A 19,331-nucleotide genomic window follows, 5' to 3' on the forward strand; every position below is an offset into this window, starting at 1 on the left:
AGACTACGTGTCGTTTTAGTTATCTGCGTCGTAAGGCCCATAATTTAGAACGTCGTCGTTTTATTTATTGAGGTTCCCGAGTTTTGCGTTTCCTCTTTTTATCCTTTTAGAAACGATTTGCGTAAGCTAAACGCGAGGTTCTTATCAGATTCTATCGTTGAAACGACGCCGTAACTTAATTCGATATCGTTAACGCGTACAACGTGCGCCAAAGCATTTACGCGCACTCGGTGACGAAACGAGGACTCGGATCATCACGCGCCACCGCGTGGAGAAAAAGCTTGAGTTTTCAAAATTCCAGGTAGTAAAAAAGCAATCAGATCGCAGAGAGAGAAATCGAAATTCCATTGAAGCTTATAGCCAATGACGACGTTAGGACAAAGAGATCGCCGACCAGATGCTCTCGGTAGTCTCAGTGTTCTACCAGATGAGACCATCTGTGTTCTTCTCGAATACCTTGCTCCCCGAGATATTGCTCACCTCGCTTGTGTCAGCAGGTTTTCTATAATTCTCTTCCTAAGATTAACTTATTGATCGAATTAACATCAAAGAATTGATCAAAACTAGAGTCTAACTAGATCAATTCGAATTCTTAGCAAGTCAGGATTTTGGTCTTATTATGAACAGATGAGGATTTTGTTGAGGCATTGTTTGTGATTAATCTGTTATGTGTATATGTTTGATGTACAGTGTGATGTATATTCTATGTAATGAAGAACCATTGTGGATGAGTTTGTGTCTCAGAAGAGCAAAAGGTCCTCTTGAATACAAAGGTTCTTGGAAAAAAACAACATTGCATCTGTAAGTACTTTGAAATTACCATGTTCAATGATACATACAAATTGTCTTTAGATATGTGACTTTTGCTTTGCTTATCTTTAAATTGTAATGACTGATTGGTTTTCTGATATACAGAGAAGGAGTTACTCAAGAAAATGACGCATACAGAAAATGTTTTCATTTTGATGGTAGATACTTGGTTTATTCCATACTCTTATGATATGATCGTTTTTTTTTTTTGCTCACTTACTCTGCGCTTTTACAGGATTCATGTCGTTGTACTTGTATAAACGATTCTATAGGTGTAATACATCTCTTGACGGGTTCTCTTTTGATAATGGGAATGTGGAACGTAGGAGAAATATCTCCTTGGATGAGTTTTCTAAGGAATACGACGCCAAGAAACCTGTAAAGTTCCAATCTTTGCTAGTACATGAGATTTTGATCTGTTAAAACATTTTCAGATATGTGATGTTGTTCCTGTCTATGATTTAGGTTTTGCTTTCTGGCCTTGCTGATTCTTGGCCAGCCAGTAATACGTGGACTATCGACCAACTCTCAGAGAAATATGGTGAAGTCCCGTTTAGAATATCTCAGAGGAGCCCCAACAAAATTTCCATGAAGTTCAAGGATTACATCGCATATATGAAAACTCAGCGGGATGAAGATCCTCTATACGTTTTCGATGACAAGGTACGAGAAACAGTTTTGTCATTTATATTAGACTTCATTCACGTCAGTGATAGAGTTGTAGTAGTACCGAAACTTTGTGGTGAGAATATTTGAAGGATTCAACATTTCATGTAGTTTGGAGAAGCTGCTCCAGAATTATTGAAAGACTATAGTGTGCCCCATTTGTTTCAAGAAGATTGGTTTGAGATCTTAGACAAGGAAAGTCGTCCTCCATACAGATGGCTTATAGTTGGTCCGGAGAGGTCTGGTGCATCTTGGCATGTTGACCCAGCTCTTACCAGCGCCTGGAACACCCTGCTTTGCGGTCGGAAAAGGTAGACACCTTTATGGACAAAAATACAAATAATTTTTCTTCCTTTCCTGCAATATTATTCTCATTCTGATGATGATGTCATAATGTTTTAAATAGGTGGGCATTGTATCCCCCTGGAAAAGTGCCTCTAGGTGTTACAGTCCATGTCAATGAAGATGATGGTGATGTCAGCATTGATACACCCTCATCTCTGCAGGTATATTGCTAAACTGTTTAAGCACTGCCATTTTGATTCGTCTTTACTGTATCCCTCTTAATGTTTTCAATCCCTGTACAGTGGTGGCTAGACTATTATCCCCTTCTTGCGGACGAAGACAAACCGATTGAGTGCACACTACTACCTGGCGAAACGATTTATGTTCCAAGTGGTTGGTGGCACTGTATCCTTAATCTTGAACCAACAGTGGCTGTTACCCAGAATTTTGTGAACAAAGAAAACTTTGGGTTCGTGTGCTTGGATATGGCGCCTGGTTACCATCACAAAGGAGTTTGCCGTGCTGGGCTTCTTGCTCTTGATGATGAAAATTCTGAAGATTTGGAAGAAGAAACACACGATGAAGAAGATAATACTTTGAGCTATTCAGACCTTACCAGGAAAGAGAAGAGGACACGGATGAATGGAGGTGGAGAGACTGAAAACCGCGAAGAGGATGTGAATGGAGTATCGAAGAGATATAATATGTGGAAGAATGGATTTTCATATGATATCGATTTCCTCGCTTCATTTCTTGATAAAGAAAGAGATCATTACAATTTCCCATGGTCAATGGGGAACTCTGTAGGCCAACGAGAAATGAGAGCCTGGCTATCCAAGCTTTGGGTTCTGAAGCCTGAGATGAGAGAACTAATATGGAAGGTGAATCCTACTATTTGAATCTGTACTCTTTTGTTTATAGCTTTATAAGTATCTCTCAAAATCATCAATTCTTAGAACTTTCGCTTTGGTTTCCATGTTAGGGAGCATGCATTGCTTTAAATGCTGAGAAATGGTTGCGATGCCTAGAGGAAGTATGTACTTTCCACAACTTGCCGTTGGTTACCGAAGATGAAAAGCTTCCAGTTGGAACTGGCAGCAACCCTGTGAGTTTATTGTCTCTTTTAGAATACCGTCGCAGAAAAGTTCTTCACTATTCCTAATTACTTCATCTATTTGCTCTGACTTCGCTTATTTTTGCTGTAAGGTTTATCTGTTGTCTGACTATGCGATCAAACTGTTTGTTGAAGGAGGGCTAGAACAATCTATGTACGGTCTTGGTACTGAGGCAAGTTTTCTTTATATAATAATTTAGCAATATGTGCAATCATTATGATTGTAACTCTATGTCTTCTTTTCTGCAGCTTGAGTTTTATGACATTCTTGGCCGGGCTGATTCTCCTTTGAAAACACATATTCCTGAAGTTCTAGCAAGCGGGATTCTTTTCTTCGAAAAAGGATCTTACAAAGTTGTCCCTTGGGATGGCAAGAGAATCCCAGATATTATCTCTAGCTCCAGTTTCGATTTTGATGCATCCATGTTAAACAGCGAATTCCCATTTGGTATTTGGAATAAAACGCTACGTGAACATAAAAACCAGGGGAAGCCAGCACCCGATTCTTTTGGTTCATTGAGTTCACATGTTTGGCCATATATTATAACCAAAAGATGCAAAGGGAAGATTTTTGCCCAACTGTGAGTTTTCTTTTCCTCTTTTTTTATTTAGCATGACTCATCTTTAAAGCCAGATGTATGATCTCTAATTTGAAACTGTTGTTGCAGAAGAGATGATCTAACCTGGAACGACGCTCAGAACCTGGCTTTCTTTCTCGGACAACAACTACGCAACCTTCATCTACTTCCATATCCACCGGTCACACGTCCGGAGTTGTTGAATGTGAATGCTGTTCATGAGGAGTTGAACATTCCAGCAGAATGGAAAGTTTTTGTCGATGCTCTGTGCCAAAAGAAGAAGGACGTCACTAGTCGTCTGGAAAACTGGTAAGTTTGAAATTTCTGAAATATGACTTTGTTTCCATTTGCTTTGCTCTTGATAAAAGCTTACTCACGGTAATTGTTTTGTTTGAACCTCTCAGGGGAAATCCGATACCTCGGGCTCTGATGACCAAGATAGACGAATACATTCCCGATGACTTTTTTGTAGATTTACTCCACGTCTTCAAGGTTGCTTCTCTTATCTTTCTCTTCTTCTTTTTTTCCAGAAACCATTCGAATTAACATAATCTATTTCTGGTATCACAGGAGACAAATGGTGGAGATGAAATCAAGCCCTGCACCTGGATACACTCAGACGTAATGGATGACAACATTCACATGGAACCATACGCAGATGATTCAGTTGATGGTCAACACAACTCATGGCGTCCCAGTCATATTCTTGACTTCAGCGATTTAACCATAGGTAAGTCTTATCTACGAGATATCTCCCAAATTCATAATCCAAATGCCGAAATTTCTGAAAGAGTTGAGGAAATTGCAGGAGATCCCATCTGCGACTTGATACCAATATACTTGGACGTCTTTAGAGGAGACGCTGATCTTCTTAAGAAGCTTCTAGAAAATTATGGACTTCCATTAATCAGAAGTAGATCTTCAGAGAACGGAACAACAAAAACAGCAGACAGTACGAGGAAGAAAGTATTGTCTCCATCCTACCGTACAATGTAAGTAGTAAACTGTCGTAAACATGGTTAAGAATAGCCTTAAAGCCTTTTTTATGTTGTTTAAGTAACTGTGATTGTTGGTTTCAGGTGTTACTGTATATTACATGAAGAAAATGTGTTGGGTTCAATATTCAGTATTTGGGACGAACTTCGGACTGCTGAATCATGGGAACAAGTTGAGCAAACTGTTTGGAGTCTACTTAACACCTACTAATTTATGTTTTTTTTCCGTTTAAAATGTTTCTTTATTTGTGTTGTTGTTGTATCTAGCAAATTGCAGAAAAATAATTATGTTTCACCTTGACACACAGAACTATCATTCATTCAGAAGTTATATAACGTGACTAGATATTATGTTTCTGTTTATATATACATCTTCCATGCATATGTATAAAAATGTCTAACAGAACATTTTTGTAATCAAAGACAAATGTTTTCACACTCTAATTATACATTTTAGTGAACAATTATATTCACGTCTGTGTATCATCAATGTGTAGTAGTATCAGCAGGCTTCAGAAACATGAAATCTTTGGTTTTTGATACAATTGTTCACAAAGGGGAAAGGAGATCAGCGGTATCGATGTCGTCGAAATCTGTGTCCAAGTCATCGAGATCCATACTGCTACTTCCAATGGCACCATTACTGCTTCCACCAGAGCCACCAGCACCTGCGAGTCCAGTAGCTACGGTGATAGGTTTCCGAGCTTCTTCAATGATCCACACTATCTCTTCTACTGTCTGAGTCGATGGACCATTCATCATCAATGATCCTTCATACATCTCTACCGGCAAGTTCTTGAGAAACCAAGAATGATTCTTTATCTCCTCTATTGTTATTCTCTGTTACAATCAAATCTTAATTAGAATAAAAATCTAAAAGTCGAAATCGAAAGAGAACATTGTTTACCTTTTCAGGGTTGGCAACGAATATCCGAGAGAGAAGATGTCTGCATTCATCCGAAACTCGAACATAATCAGGAATAGCATACTGAGCTTTGAGAATCCGACCGATCGTCTTCCGAAAATCTTTAGGATCAGAAGGATCTTCAAAAGGATAAGCACCAACAAGCATAACATACAAAGTGACTCCACAAGACCAAACATCAGCGATTTTGCCGTCATACTCTTTCGTGGAGAGCACTTCAGGTGCAATGTAAGCAGGTGTTCCTACTGTTGTCTTTGGTTGCGAATGAAGAACTCCTGATTTTGAATATCCAAAGTCGCAAATCTTTACACGTGGCGCTTCGCTTCCATCAAGTAACGTGTTCTCTAGCTTTAAATCTCTATGGCATATTTGCTTCATTTTCCAACATAAAAAAAAACAAACACTCTTAATTCTTTTGTTTACAAGAAAAGAAAAAAAAAACGTTTTTGATTAAGTTAGAATGTTATGTTTCTTACAAGACTGTGACAGTAATTAACTCCTGATATAAGCTGCTGAAAGAAAAACCTTGCCTGAAAAATGTTTCTTACAAGACTTTTAGGTTCTTTCTCTTTTTAAAACAAATGTTTATTTAGATAATAATGACAGAATTGATAAAATTAAACCTCGTCTTCACTGAATCTTCCGGCGCTGCAGATTCTTCCGAACAGTTCTCCTCCGGCGGCGTATTCCATTACTAACGCCAAATGTGTTGCCGTCAATAAAACCTATGTTTTCACACAATTATCAATTTGATAGATAAAGTAACATCAAAAGAGAAGACATTGTTGTATTATACCTCCTTGAATCTTATTATATTGGGATGGATCAGCGACCTATGGTTCATGATTTCTCTTTGTACATGTTCATCAATCTTCATAAACATCAACAAATAAACAAAATCAGACAAAAGTGATAGAAACAAAAATTTCTTGAATTAGGTGCAAGAGAGTTAGAGACCTTTTGGCCTCGCTCGATGAACTTAACAGCGAAAAGCTCTTTGGAAAATTTGTCACGAACAAGCTTTGCTACTCCGAAGTTACCAGACCCAATATCCTTCACTATTTCGTACCTCTCCATGATTCTACAAACTGCAACACAAAAAAAAAAAACAGAGCTGCTCTGTTTCTTTATATATGCTCTGTTCTCTCAAAAGTCAAATCAAATAAAACAGATTATCACTTTTCGGAGATGAAACCAAAGACACATGTGTGTGTATGAGGATTGGTAGTACGTAAATAAGAGGAAACAAGACAGAGCTCCTCTGTTCTTGTTCATAAGACAGAAGAACCAATAAAATTATTTGAAGAGATAACTTCAATAAAAAGGAACCAACTATTTTTGGAAGTTTATGGGAAATAAAACTTTTACCGGAATTATAGGAAGTGATGTAATAACAATAATAATAATAATAAAAAGGGATTAAGGTGGATCGCACATTTTCGGATTTGATCTTCTTGGGAAGCTGCTTTGCTTTTGGAACAGAGTCACTGCTTTTGACTCTGTTTGTGTGTTTGTGAGAGGAGCTATCGCTGCAGTATTTGATATGTGGTGGGAATTTTTAAACATATTACATCAAAAACTTATTGCAAAACAATTATATAAAGGGAAAAGTATGAGAGACATTTAACGAATGTCGTGTTGTGGGGTTTCTTCTACTACATATGTGGTTGATTTCGACCTCGTATAAATTGTTTTTAATACTTATGGTAAATTTAAAGAATTCGGAATCTTAGTGACAAAGGAAATATTTTCGTTATCTTCTGAAATAATAGGATAAAACTGGATTATTGTCTAATGTCAACGAACGAAGATAACACTGAGGAAAAGTGTCTTCGTCAAATCGTTAACGGTTCATCTATCGAAATTCGACCTTATTTAATCGCATTACTCCAAATAGTAAAGATTGGTAAAAAAAATTTATCAACTTAAGGACTAAACGAAACTAAGTACAGAAAACATTTTAGTAGTAACAAAGTTCATGGTTTTATTCTTTAGAGGGATTTGATTGGCTTCCATAAGAGAATGAACTAATGATTGTTTCGTTGGAAGAAGTTTAAAGTAACTTGATCGTTGGTATTTGAGAAGTATTTTATGTATAATCCTAAAGACTTCAACAAAAATAAATAAAATATTATCCTAAAGTTAATTGTCAGAAACTTATAATAAAATTGTAAGATCTTTTGTTGTCGACAGTCGACGACAAATAAGATAATGCGTTTGTTGTTATTATCATAACTTATACCGTAAGTTATCAATATGAATCATATGATTTACAAGATAGACTCATCATAGTCATAGATCACATCGAGACGGAAGTTTTTTTAAGTTAAGAATGAAAAAGAAGGGAAGATAATTAAAATTATTGGCAGGGGAGCCTCGGAGATATCCCACATATGCTCAATTGTTGGGCTTCCAAACCTCTTATTTTATGTTGACTTGAGCATGCACCAACATGCATTAATATAAGTGTCATCGTATAAGTTATTAATGTCACGTCTCATCCGTCAAAAACACACAATTGTCAATCGTCCATATCTCTGCTAGGTATGATCAAACCCGACCACTCGTAAATCCATGTTATGAACTCAGATAATGTTATCTCTGTTAATATTTCTTGAATGTCCCAAAATTTAAGGGGGATGGCAATTAGGGAATGAACACTTCGATATGGTTCAAACCTTACGTTTCGCATCGATTCATGCTCTCGTCCCTATCTCCCCCACACCCAACACGTCGGAGCAAATCATCTGGTGTATTAACACTTTCATGAAGATTGGTCTCTATACAAGTAGAGAATCGTATATAAATAGTCATAGAGATAAGAAAGCTAATTAGATAAGGATCATCATTATCTAAATGACTAATTATAATTAGGAGTTATCTCAATACTTATCAAAAACTTTTGATCTACTTGCGTACGCTATATAGCTAGATTAACCACAAATCTTTTTCGAACATATCCGAATTTTCGCCTTTTTTATATGACGGTTTTTTCTAACGTATGATCTTTAGATATATCATGACTATACGTTCAATGAATACATGTTATTGTATAGTTAATATTTATGCTAGAAAAGTATAGAGTAATCTTATTATTTCATTGAATGTAAAACATAATCATCAAGAAAACTAATGCAAATAAAACAAATTAACAAAAAGGAGTAAGATAGGAAAAAACATAATCATGGATTAGGATAACTGGATAAGCATTGGATTAAGCAAAACGGAAAAAGGAAAAACAAATATTGTAGTATTTTAATAAATTACTTCAGTACAAATACAACCACATAATTAAGAACATAATGATTTTAAAAAGCTCGTAAGAATCGCCTACGTACTTAGTTGAATGTTTGAAGATTTGAAGAATAGACAACCTCCGAAGTATTTAAATTTTGAAAGAAGAAAAAAAAAACCGTTTGAGCAATCACAAAAATGTGAAAGCTGAGTTGGAGAAGAAAGGGTCCATTGGATCCCCTGACATGCTCACAACACACATGTGTCCCTCTGAGCTGTCTCCATTTTTGTTAACCCAACTTGCTTCCATTATTGTATCAATCTCACAACTCCAATTTCTTTTCACAATTAGTAAATAACTATATTAACAAATCTACAAAAAACTAGCCCCTATTTTAACCACTAGACCCAAAATTTTATAATTCCTTAAGGTGCCTATACTAATAGTAGCAAAATCACATTACCAATTATTTTGTTAATTGACCAAATTTTATCCAATAATCACATTACCAATTTTTCTAAAAGTGTATTTATGTTGTTCTTAATTTGAGGTGAAAAAAAATCCCCCTTTAAAAAGCAGGACCGGCCACAAATCCAACGGCCCAGATTAGATCTTGGTTCCAAATTTCACTCTTTTCCTCTAAAACGCATTTATCACTTTCCCTCATTAAACACAAAAACTCATTCATCGTCCTCTCTCGCTTGACCTACAACACCCGATTCTCTAATCGAAACCGTTTCTCTCTTTTTGATCAGATCTCAGATCTTTCCCTCTTTGATTCTTCTTCCTTAGATCGATTCTCTCTAGAAACAACAATGGCGTCTGGGCGTGAAGAGTTCGTATACATGGCTAAGCTCGCGGAGCAAGCGGAGAGGTACGAAGAGATGGTAGAGTTTATGGAGAAAGTCTCCGCCGCCGTTGATGGCGATGAACTCACCGTAGAAGAGCGAAATCTTCTCTCCGTCGCTTATAAGAATGTGATTGGTGCTCGCCGTGCCTCGTGGCGTATCATTTCATCGATCGAGCAGAAGGAAGAGAGCCGTGGTAACGATGACCACGTCACGGCGATCCGTGAATATAGGTCTAAGATCGAGACGGAACTCTCCGGAATCTGCGACGGAATCCTTAAGTTGCTTGACTCTAGACTCATCCCTGCCGCTGCTTCTGGTGATTCCAAGGTCTTTTACCTTAAGATGAAGGGAGATTATCACAGGTACTTGGCTGAGTTTAAGACTGGTCAAGAGAGGAAAGACGCCGCCGAACATACACTCGCCGCTTACAAATCTGCTCAGGTTTGATTCCGAATCTCAGATCTAGTTTATTTGAGTCTAGTGTGTGATCCGTGGATGGTGGTTTGTTAGATTTCCAGTATAATGAGACTTAAATTAGGGATTTGTGTATTCTCGAATAAGATCTTGAGATTGTCTAGGTTTTGAGCTTATAGTCTCTATGTGTAATTATCTGTGCAGGATATTGCTAATGCAGAGCTTGCTCCAACACACCCAATTCGTCTTGGTCTTGCATTGAACTTCTCTGTGTTCTATTACGAGATCCTCAATTCTCCTGATCGTGCCTGTAACCTCGCCAAACAGGTATTTCAATCTACTCATCTTTCAATTATGATAATGTGATTGGACTTGGTTTAACACTTGACCTCATTGGACATAAATTTGACTGGTTTTGTTGTTGTTATGTATCGTCAAGGCCTTTGATGAGGCGATTGCAGAGTTGGACACTCTTGGTGAAGAGTCATACAAAGACAGTACCTTGATCATGCAGCTTCTTCGTGACAATCTCACTCTCTGGACATCTGATATGCAGGTTTGTTCATATAATCCCCGCACCTTTGTTCTTTCTTTGTTTCTGTTATGGATGATTCGCATTCCATTGACTAAATTCTGTAACGGTGGGGATTATATTAGGATGATGCTGCGGATGAGATCAAGGAAGCAGCAGCGCCAAAACCGACCGAGGAACAGCAGTGATCTTTTGAGTGAAACTGCTAGTTTTCTTCTAGGGTTTGGAATTTCTTCTCTTTCTCGTCCATATGTTTTTCTTAATCCATCTAAGAGGTCGCTCTTGCCATTTCGCTCATCTTCAAAAGCTTATTCATTCATCATATTTGTGGCAAGTCTGAACCATCAATCATCTTTTTATCTCTTTTTAATTTATTTTCTCTTTTCTTATTTCTTTGTTGTTATCGATTTCAATGTCTGTGTAATCGAAACTTGCTTTCTTTTCTCATCAATTTGAAGATCATAAAGTCTCTTGTCTCTTATCTTGTTGCGTAGATTGATTGTTTATCAATTTTTAATTTTAAAAGCGGACTAGTTTATTGGACTGCGTAAAGCCAATTACTTTACCTGGTCTGAAATCAATCATCAATTTGATTATATAAAAATAAAAATACATTTCAAAAGAACTATTTAAGCAATAGACACTCGTTAGTCATTTGACACTTTACAGGTTTAAATTAATGATCTCGTCAGAGTTTGAAGTTTCAACTTAAAATGAAAGCATCAGAGCATAAAATTCAACCAAAGGAACAGTGAAGTGTTTGGTATAGCTAATCAACCAATCAAAAATTTAATACCCCATCGAATAGACGATGAAGAAAAAACTCTTGTATGCAATCTGATTTACAAAGAGATGAAATCATAATGGCAAACTTATAAAAATTGAATAGAGTTGCAAAAGTGTATTCCTTTCTTTTTCCTAGTCTTCTTTGTTTCTAACATGAACAAACCATGAAAACAAAAGAAAGTAAAAAAAAAAACGGATTTAAGTAATCTTTGAGTTAATTAACAAAAAAAAAAACAAATGATCCCACCACTCTCCACTAATGATGTACAAAAAGAACAAAGGGAATTTTGTCGCGACGGTCAAAACGACGACGTTTTCTCACTTTGACCGACAAGGGTTTCCGATTTTCTGATCAATGACCTTTGTATTTAGGGCTAGGAAGCGGCACCGTCGTCGGAGATACAGGGAACCCTAATTGACCTGACGATGGCGATAAAAGTATGCTCGGTGAGAGTAATCCGTACGGAGATTTAGGCGAACTTGAACATCCAAACAGTGGAGGCGCCGGAATCGATGTCGGCACCGTCTGCGAAACAGCAGAGGAAGGAGGAGGAGGATGTGGTGGTGGAAAACTGTTATGCTGCGATGGTGGAGCGTTTTCCTGTTGTTGGTACCAACGAGGTGAGACCAAAGGAGCTAACGGAGATAATCCAGAGAACTCTTTCCGATTCGAATCGATTGCGAACATCGAGTTCTGGAGATACCGCATGTACGAAGAGACCGGTGATTCCGCCGCCGCGTGAACCGGTGGTAACGGCGGGAGAGGAGAAAGCGGCGCCGTTGGTCGAAGGTTAAATCCAACGCCAGTCCAGTTTTGATTCATGTGATGAGAACCTTGAGGGATAAGTGCGTCATTTAGCAAACCAGGAGGACGATTGATAACGTGAACCAAAGGAGGAGGACGGATCCTATGTAGACGCGAACTCTGTTGAGGTTTAGGGTGATGAATCGGTTGTTGCGGCGGAGCAGAGATCCGTTCATGTGCAGGTGAACCGGTTAGTTTCTGAACAACATCTCTGAAATCGTTCTTGTTGATATTGTAAACAGGAGGTTGATGTTGATGGAGATTCCCTTGATTGATTTGCAGCGGTGGAGGAGGTGGAAGATCAATTTCACGATTCGCGACGGAGACGGAGGAGGAAGAGTTCGTCGGTTTTGATATCTTATGAGACAGCTTATTGAGTTGTCTCAGGTAATGATCTCTGTTCGTTGTATTGTTACCGGTACTACTCGTTGCAGAGGCGGATACGGCGGAGGAATCGCCGGAGGAGTTACAGCTCTTATCCATATCGAAAGTTTTTCTTCTTCTTCTTCTTTTGTTTTTCTCTGCCAGATTTGGGTAGAGAGATAATGGAGAAGACGAAGATGATGAAAAAATGAAAATGGCTTTTTTTTTCTCTTTTTATTTTATTTTAAAGATATTTTATAAGTTAAAAACAATTTTGGTTTTATATAAACTATAGGCTATACGACTATAATAAGTAGCTTTAATTGGATTTTTCTAGAATAAGATGAAAAGGAAATAATTTGTCTGTATGTTTATCTATGGATTCTCTTCCATATAATGCTCTGATTAATTAAATAATTAATGCGTGTTTATATGTATGAACATGTACCTTTATATATTCTATTCCTGACCAATTTGTATATTGTTTAATCCCTTAATTGGTTACTGCATTTAGTTTCGTTGTAACTGTTTTTTAAGAAAGAAATTTAGATGTTGTGAGTTGTAATTTATGCTATACTTGTAGTTGTATATACATGGAAATATATCATCTCTTCTTTTTAAGATTTGTTTCTTTATTTTTGTTTCTAACTAAAGCAAATGGAAAAAAAAACTGAAGTTTTGAGAGGAGAATATATTGAGATTCTGATAGTGTTTATTGTTCATAATGATTTTAATTATATAAAAAAAAACAGAATTAGTAAAATGTATTTTCATGATTTCATCTATGGGAAATTGGGAATGATGATACAAATATTAAAAATTCTGATAAATAGCTCGCTAAAACAAAACCATGCTTCACAAATGATATTGTTCGTATAAACTTTTTTGTCAGAATGACTTAATTTTCAGTTTATCTAGTAAATCATGCATTTAAGTATATGGTGTGTCAATTCAAACCAAAATTGCTAAATCAAGCCAATAATATAGATTACAAAAATCTGAAAATTTCTGTTATCTCATGAAAAACAACTACCACATTAAAAAAATTCTGTTTAATGCTATACAAAATTACAAATAATAAGCTCAACAATGAAATAATATATAAAACAATACAAATAAGTTGGGTTAACGGGTCGGGTTATTCAACGCCCATTTTGGTCAAAAGCCCCAAAAGTATTACCGAAAACGACATTCGTACAGTCTTTTAAACTAATGGGTAGTTATCCTGTACTTCGTACTCCACCGAAATCTCCGATTCAAGTCAGCAAACGACTTATCCAACGGCTGTGAGATTAGCACGAGACAGACAGCTATCACATGGACTTTCGACCCTTTTTTTTTGTTTCCTTCAAAATGGAGTATTAGTTACACTGTTAATGTCTGATTTGTAGAAGTGATTAATCATGTAGTAATTGAGATGAATCTGGTCTCTATATCTGATTAGCATGATGTGAAGATGGTTGGCCAAATGTCCAATTTTTGAGAATAGGAATGTTTGAAATATTCTCTTTTGTTACAATAAAATAAAGGGAATAATGTTTGAAATATTCTTGCATTGGTAAAAGCCTTTAGTAATAAGCTTATTACACTGAAACGTATCATTCAATAAATTGGTTTAAACGTATTTTAATTGGGAACGTTATTTCGTAACAGTGAATTTTCTAAGTTTCTGTGACCAATACCTATTCGAGTAATTACTATGCGGAGTTGTTATATTTCCGAGGATTTGATACAACTCCATGCATATTCATCTTTTGCAGTTTTGTTTTATTAGAAATGTATAATTTATTATTCCATGAGTTTTACAAGATTCAATGATAGAAAGAATGATACATAGATTATAATATCTTTATATGTATCAATCACGTCGATCATTTTCTTTTATAAGTTTCGGTTACACCTTACTTTGGAATAAACTTGTCAGGTTTTGTAGAATTTATGGATTTAAACAAAAGATAAAGTTTGGTTGTTTCATTTTACCCAACAATTGACGGCAAAAAAGTCTTATATATGCTTACGATATTTATTCTAAAGGTAAAACGGGTAATAAATTATTTGATCCATACATTGCAATTTTACTATCCATTTGATTCTTATCAAAAACAATTTCTACAGTCCATTTGGTTTTGTTAAATCCGTTTTTCCTGCTAATGGATTCTAATTTATTGTTTGCGTCCTACAATGAAGAAATTTAACGTTTTGGTTGTTCTCTGTGATGAAAATTTATGCTTTTGAAAAAGAAAAAAAAAATGCTTCTGTGCATTATTTTTCAACCTGGATAGCTTGTACTCTGTAGAACCAAAAAAAAAAAAAGGTTATTGGATAAAGGTAACACATAATGTGGGGCTCATTAGTATAATTAAAGAATCATAGTACAAGTCCCCATGTAAACGTACTCTCTTGTTGCGTGGCTCTTGTTTTGTTTTGGTACTCTCTATTTGACATTTGTTTTCAAATTTTGCTTTCAACGACATTTAACGTTGGCGACAAAAAAATAAAAATAAAATTCGTCATTCTTTTTTCCGACGAAGAGTGGTTTGAATTTTTGTTTTTGATTGGTTTGGTTTCAACTCAAACAATAGGCTCTGTTGATCAAATTCGATGCTTGCTAAGTTGGATTCCAAATAAAAATAGATCATAGCTTCACTCAAATCCCACCACAAACATACCTTGGTCTATACCATACTTATTGACAAACTTGAAATACACGCCACATTTTAAAATGAGAAAAAACATGAAAAACAGAACAGGGGTAAGTGAACTTAATCGATTCCTAAAATAATCTTCCGATGATCAGAGACTGACTTAAGAACCTTATCAGAGTCAGGCAAGGCCTTAGCCACACTCTCTCTCTTCAAACACCTCTGTGCCCACGCCATTAGCTTAGGAAACTCTAACACGATGCTGAGATTCGCTACCTCCTCGTACGTACGAAACCAACTATAGAATCCGATAAAGGCAATGTCAACGAGTCCAAATTCGTTTCCTCCAAAATAATATTTGTCTCCAAGCTCTGAATCAAGTGTCTTGAGTACTTCTATAAACTCTATCTTCGCTGCCTCTTGTTTCTCCCCTGATTCTGACCATAATGCCTTGCATGGCACGTATGTCTGATCACAGTTTGTCCAAAAAAAACAATTAGCAATACATCATTCGTTTTTTGCTTATATAGTTAGGGAATTATATAGTGCAAAGAACTCAATAACGTAAAAGAAAAAATGTAACCTTCTTGTCGATGTAATCTGCCCAAAATCTAGCTTGAGCTCTCTGGTAAGGATCTGAAGGAAGAATCGGGTTTGTGTCAGGCCAAAGCTCGTCGATATACTGAACTTGGATTATCGATTCGCAGATCGGTTTACCTTCATGAATTAAAACCGGAATCTTCTTGTGAATAGGGTTCATCTGAAGAAGTAAAGGGCTTTTGTTACTCAGATCTTCTTCTCTATACTCATATTTCACTTTTTTCTCCTCCAAAGCAATCCTTGTCCTCATCCCGTACATACTCGCCCAATAATCCAATAGGATAATCTCTTCCTCCATTTTTAGCTGTCGGTGTGAAAGAAGAGAGAGTGGTAACTACTCACTATATAGAGCCAAAATAAAGAAGAGTTTCGAATCTAATTCTCCATTTTCATTATCTTTTTTTACAAAAGATTAGAATAAGTGGACATGCTTTGGAAAAAGGCAAATTGCCTATAGCCACAATAAAACGAACAATTATTGGACAAAAATTTTGATCAAATTTAGGCTTATGATTGAATTGATATAATGTGTTTGGGATTTTTGTTTGAGAAATGCATAATATGAATACTTTATACGTTTGGAGACAATATTATGACTTTTTCAGTTTTCTAACAAGCACCAGACTTTTTTTAAAATTGACTTGTGCCTCTATGAGCCTAGATACAACATTGTAAGTCTTAAAGAGAGAGGAACAATATTCTTGAGTGACAAGAAACAAATATTATTTGGTGAAAATAGAAAAAAGGTACAACCAAGAAATTTCATATCGAAATAAATGAACATAGAAACGTGAGATGTAGTAAATTATATTTTTTAAATCCAAAATACTATTTTTTAAAAAAAATATATTTTTTTTGAGTAAAAAAATAAGTGTTAAAAATTATATTATTTGTAAACTATGTTAAACTTAGAACACAGCTTAGGAGTTTGAATGTTGTATTCAAGTAGTTTACACAAAATATAAAATTGAAACACTTCAAAAATAAATTTTATCCAAAATATTCTTTAAAAAATACAAAAACTTTAAAGTTTAAATAGCAATATAAAATATAAATTTTAAAACATTTTTAATAAAAAAACCAAGTGTAAAAAATTAAATCATGCGTAAATTATGTTGAACCTAGAATACCGCTTACGGATTTGGATGTTATATCCAATTAGTTCACACAAAAATTAAAAACTTAACACTTAAAAAATAACAGTTTATTCAAAATATTATTTTCAAAATATAAAATAGTTTATCCAAAATATTATTTGAAAAATACAAAAACCTTAAAGTTTAAATAGCAATATAAAAATATAAATTTAAAAACAGTTTTTAATTAAAAAAACAAGTGTTAAAAATTTATATTATGTATAAACCATGTTGAACCTAAAACAGCTCTTAGGGGTTTAGATGTTCTATCCAACTAGTTCACATAAAAATAAAAAATTTAACACTTAAAACAAAAATAGTTTTTCCCAGATATTATTTTTTTAAATATTTTTTTTAAATTGTTATATAAAAATATAAATTTAAAAATATTTTTAATATAAAAAACCAAGTGTTAAGAATTTATATTATGTGTAAACCTCCATGTTGAACCTAGAACACCGCTTAATGGTTTGGATGTTGTATCCAACTAGTTCACACAAAAATTAAAAACGTAACACTTAAAACAAAATAGTTTTTCCCAGATATTATTCTTTTAAATATATTTTTAAAAATTGTAATATAAAAATATAAATATAAAAATATTTTTAATATAAAAAACAAAGTGTTAAGAATTTATATTATGTGTAAACCTCCATATTGAACCTAGAACACCGCTTAGGGCTTTGGATGTTGTATCCAACTAGTTCACACAAAAATTAAACATTTAACACTTAAAAATATAATTTATCCAAAATATTATTTAATAGTAGTATAAAACTATAGAATTAAAAAAAAAGTTAGTAAAAATATCAAGTGTTAAAATTTATATTATGTATAAACCATGTTGAACCTAGAACACCTATTAGGGGTTTGGATGTTGTATCCAACTAGTTCACACAAAATTAAAAGATTCAACACTTAAAAAAATAGTATATCTAAAATATTTTTTAAAAAATTGAAATTTTTTTTTTAAATATTAAAATATATAATTTCAAAATTGAAACAAAAACTCGAGTAAAAAAGTTGTAATAGTTTTTAACAAATCCGTGAATAAAAACCCTATTTGTTTTTACTTGAATTAAAAATGAAAATATTAAAAGGCTGAGAATTGACCTGTTTTGATATTGTTGGGCTTTGAAGAGAATTGCACCCTTAGTCCGGTAATGAGCACCAATGCTTATGTTGCCAAGTATAGTCAAACAAGCTCCAAGCAATGCACCTTCACCTATTTTTGGTTGACGATCACCAGTTTCGTTTCCGGTTCCTCCTAACGTTACACCCTGTGACAGTGAAAACTCAAATAGCTTTGAAAAACTGAAAAATAATCATATGGTCTCTGTATTGAATTTCCAGGAAATGGTTTGGAGAAGAGACGCTTACATGTAATATCGAGACACTGTTGCCTATCACAGAGGTCTCACCAATGACCATTCCAGTTCCATGATCCAACAATATTCCCTCCCCAATTCTTGCCGCTATGCAGAAAGAGAATTCAAGCAATATGTATAAGCAGCAATCTATTCACCGGTAAACCTGATCAACTATTACACCAGAGAAGGGAAACTGAGAATGTTCAAACAGATGAGAGCTCATACTCTACCTGGATATATGTCGATTCCAAAAACTGAGGAAAACCACAGCAAGATCAGACATTGAGCTGAAAAATGACAATGAATGATCGCCAAAACTACCTCGCTTATTCGGCTTTGCAATGCAAGAGCTAATAGTTTCGGCCCTTCATTCCACAGCTTATGAGCAACCCTATGTCCTTGCAACGCATGATAACCCTGTAGAACAATCAATGTTTCTTCATGATGTTCTGTCTCTAAAAATTCAAGTAAAGAATTACCTTGAGATGTAAAATAGCAGAACTATACGACAGACAAGCAGGATCATTGAGATACATAAGAAAAGAACAAAGATCATGTCTTTTTACAGTATCAGATGGAATGTTTTACCTGGAGATCATAGGTGAATAGAACTCTGAATACCTTTGTCATGCATCATAACGCCATAAAATATATCCAAGAGTTGAGTTTCCAGAACAAACCCTAATGTCTCGGCGAAGCACTCCTCCACCACGGTGATCGGAAACGAATTCTCCAGAGAATTGCTTCGGATTTCATCTATGAAGAGAAAAAAGAAAAAGATGAAAGAAGGTTTCTTTTGTTTTCGTTATGGAGAATTTTGATTTGACAAGGAAGAAGATGATATGACTATTTATTATAAGCAAAGGCTGTTTCCTTTTAGGTTAAGAGGAAAAGGAAATTTGCTAACAACGGTCATATTTGTCTCTTTATGCGTGAGGTTTCTTATTTGTTGAAACAGAGATTGCTTCTGATCTTGTTACTGATCCTCCGTTGACTTTCTTATTTGTTGACACAGAGCCTCTGTGACAGAGGTTTTGCTATGATTTAAATTTTTAATCTAAACCACCTGAAACCTTAATAAAATTTCAACACGTGACCGTAATTGCAGTTAGAAAAATAAGACCGTTGTAAACGAAGCGTAATCGTGATCAATTCCCTTCTTTTTTTTTGTTTCCTATAAGTCTCTTGTTTCCTTCCTTCAGAAATCATAATTCCTTCTTCTAA

General features: G+C 35.1%; 5 protein-coding genes, 2 long non-coding RNA genes and 1 pseudogene across 10 annotated transcripts; 3 read left to right on the forward strand and 5 right to left on the reverse strand.

Annotated features, from left to right (window-relative positions):
* Positions 1–95: 95 nt before the first annotated feature.
* Positions 96–4,914, forward strand: AT1G78280 (transferases, transferring glycosyl groups). Its single transcript, NM_106477.7, has 16 exons — positions 96–497; positions 691–801; positions 916–968; positions 1,046–1,188; positions 1,276–1,473; positions 1,588–1,787; positions 1,883–1,982; positions 2,064–2,642; positions 2,744–2,866; positions 2,968–3,048; positions 3,125–3,456; positions 3,544–3,762; positions 3,858–3,945; positions 4,024–4,183; positions 4,262–4,445; positions 4,533–4,914. The coding sequence occupies exons 1-16, from the start codon at positions 364–366 to the stop codon at positions 4,657–4,659; spliced, it is 2,832 nt and encodes a 943-aa protein (NP_177951.6). The 5' UTR covers positions 96–363; the 3' UTR covers positions 4,660–4,914.
* On the reverse strand, positions 4,746–7,034 carry SNRK2-8 (Protein kinase superfamily protein). 2 transcript variants are annotated; one of them, NM_001084370.2, is made up of 7 exons: positions 6,809–7,034; positions 6,331–6,461; positions 6,170–6,244; positions 5,997–6,098; positions 5,850–5,903; positions 5,356–5,745; positions 4,746–5,288 (listed from the first exon to the last, which is right to left on the reverse strand). In NM_001084370.2, the coding sequence occupies exons 2-7, from the start codon at positions 6,448–6,450 to the stop codon at positions 4,998–5,000; spliced, it is 1,032 nt and encodes a 343-aa protein (NP_001077839.1). In that variant the 5' UTR covers positions 6,451–6,461; positions 6,809–7,034; the 3' UTR covers positions 4,746–4,997. The 2 variants fall into 2 exon arrangements, with proteins under 2 accessions (NP_001077839.1, NP_974170.1); NM_202441.3 differs by having other exon boundaries at positions 6,331–7,034.
* Positions 7,035–7,701: 667 nt separating this feature from the next.
* Positions 7,702–8,112, reverse strand: AT1G09803. The gene has a single exon (NR_139695.1). It is a non-coding gene; the product is annotated as an other RNA (long non-coding RNA).
* An 819-nt stretch (positions 8,113–8,931) lies between these two features.
* Positions 8,932–10,930, forward strand: GRF2 (general regulatory factor 2). Its single transcript, NM_106479.3, has 4 exons — positions 8,932–9,900; positions 10,078–10,200; positions 10,313–10,429; positions 10,531–10,930. Exons 1-4 carry the CDS (start codon positions 9,424–9,426, stop codon positions 10,591–10,593), a joined length of 780 nt encoding a protein of 259 aa, NP_565176.1. The 5' UTR covers positions 8,932–9,423; the 3' UTR covers positions 10,594–10,930.
* A 158-nt stretch (positions 10,931–11,088) lies between these two features.
* Positions 11,089–12,790, reverse strand: AT1G78310 (VQ motif-containing protein). The gene has a single exon (NM_106480.4). It carries the CDS (start codon positions 12,477–12,479, stop codon positions 11,544–11,546), a length of 936 nt encoding a protein of 311 aa, NP_565177.1. The 5' UTR covers positions 12,480–12,790; the 3' UTR covers positions 11,089–11,543.
* Positions 12,791–13,573: 783 nt separating this feature from the next.
* AT1G09807 lies at positions 13,574–13,790 on the forward strand. Its single transcript, NR_139696.1, has one exon. It is a non-coding gene; the product is annotated as an other RNA (long non-coding RNA).
* A 1,162-nt stretch (positions 13,791–14,952) lies between these two features.
* Positions 14,953–15,935, reverse strand: GSTU23 (glutathione S-transferase TAU 23). 2 transcript variants are annotated; one of them, NM_001334824.1, is made up of 3 exons: positions 15,719–15,917; positions 15,585–15,637; positions 14,978–15,469 (listed from the first exon to the last, which is right to left on the reverse strand). In NM_001334824.1, exons 1-3 carry the CDS (start codon positions 15,897–15,899, stop codon positions 15,122–15,124), a joined length of 582 nt encoding a protein of 193 aa, NP_001322759.1. In that variant the 5' UTR covers positions 15,900–15,917; the 3' UTR covers positions 14,978–15,121. The 2 variants fall into 2 exon arrangements, with proteins under 2 accessions (NP_177955.1, NP_001322759.1); NM_106481.4 differs by having other exon boundaries at positions 14,953–15,469; positions 15,585–15,935.
* Positions 15,936–17,850: 1,915 nt separating this feature from the next.
* On the reverse strand, positions 17,851–18,977 carry AT1G78330 (annotated as a pseudogene). Its single transcript has 3 exons — positions 18,587–18,977; positions 18,118–18,524; positions 17,851–18,017 (listed from the first exon to the last, which is right to left on the reverse strand).
* Between the last annotated feature and the right edge of the window lie 354 nt (positions 18,978–19,331).

This window comes from Arabidopsis thaliana (assembly GCF_000001735.4).
Source record: "Arabidopsis thaliana chromosome 1 sequence".
In the NCBI taxonomy this organism is placed as follows: domain Eukaryota; kingdom Viridiplantae; phylum Streptophyta; class Magnoliopsida; order Brassicales; family Brassicaceae; genus Arabidopsis; species Arabidopsis thaliana.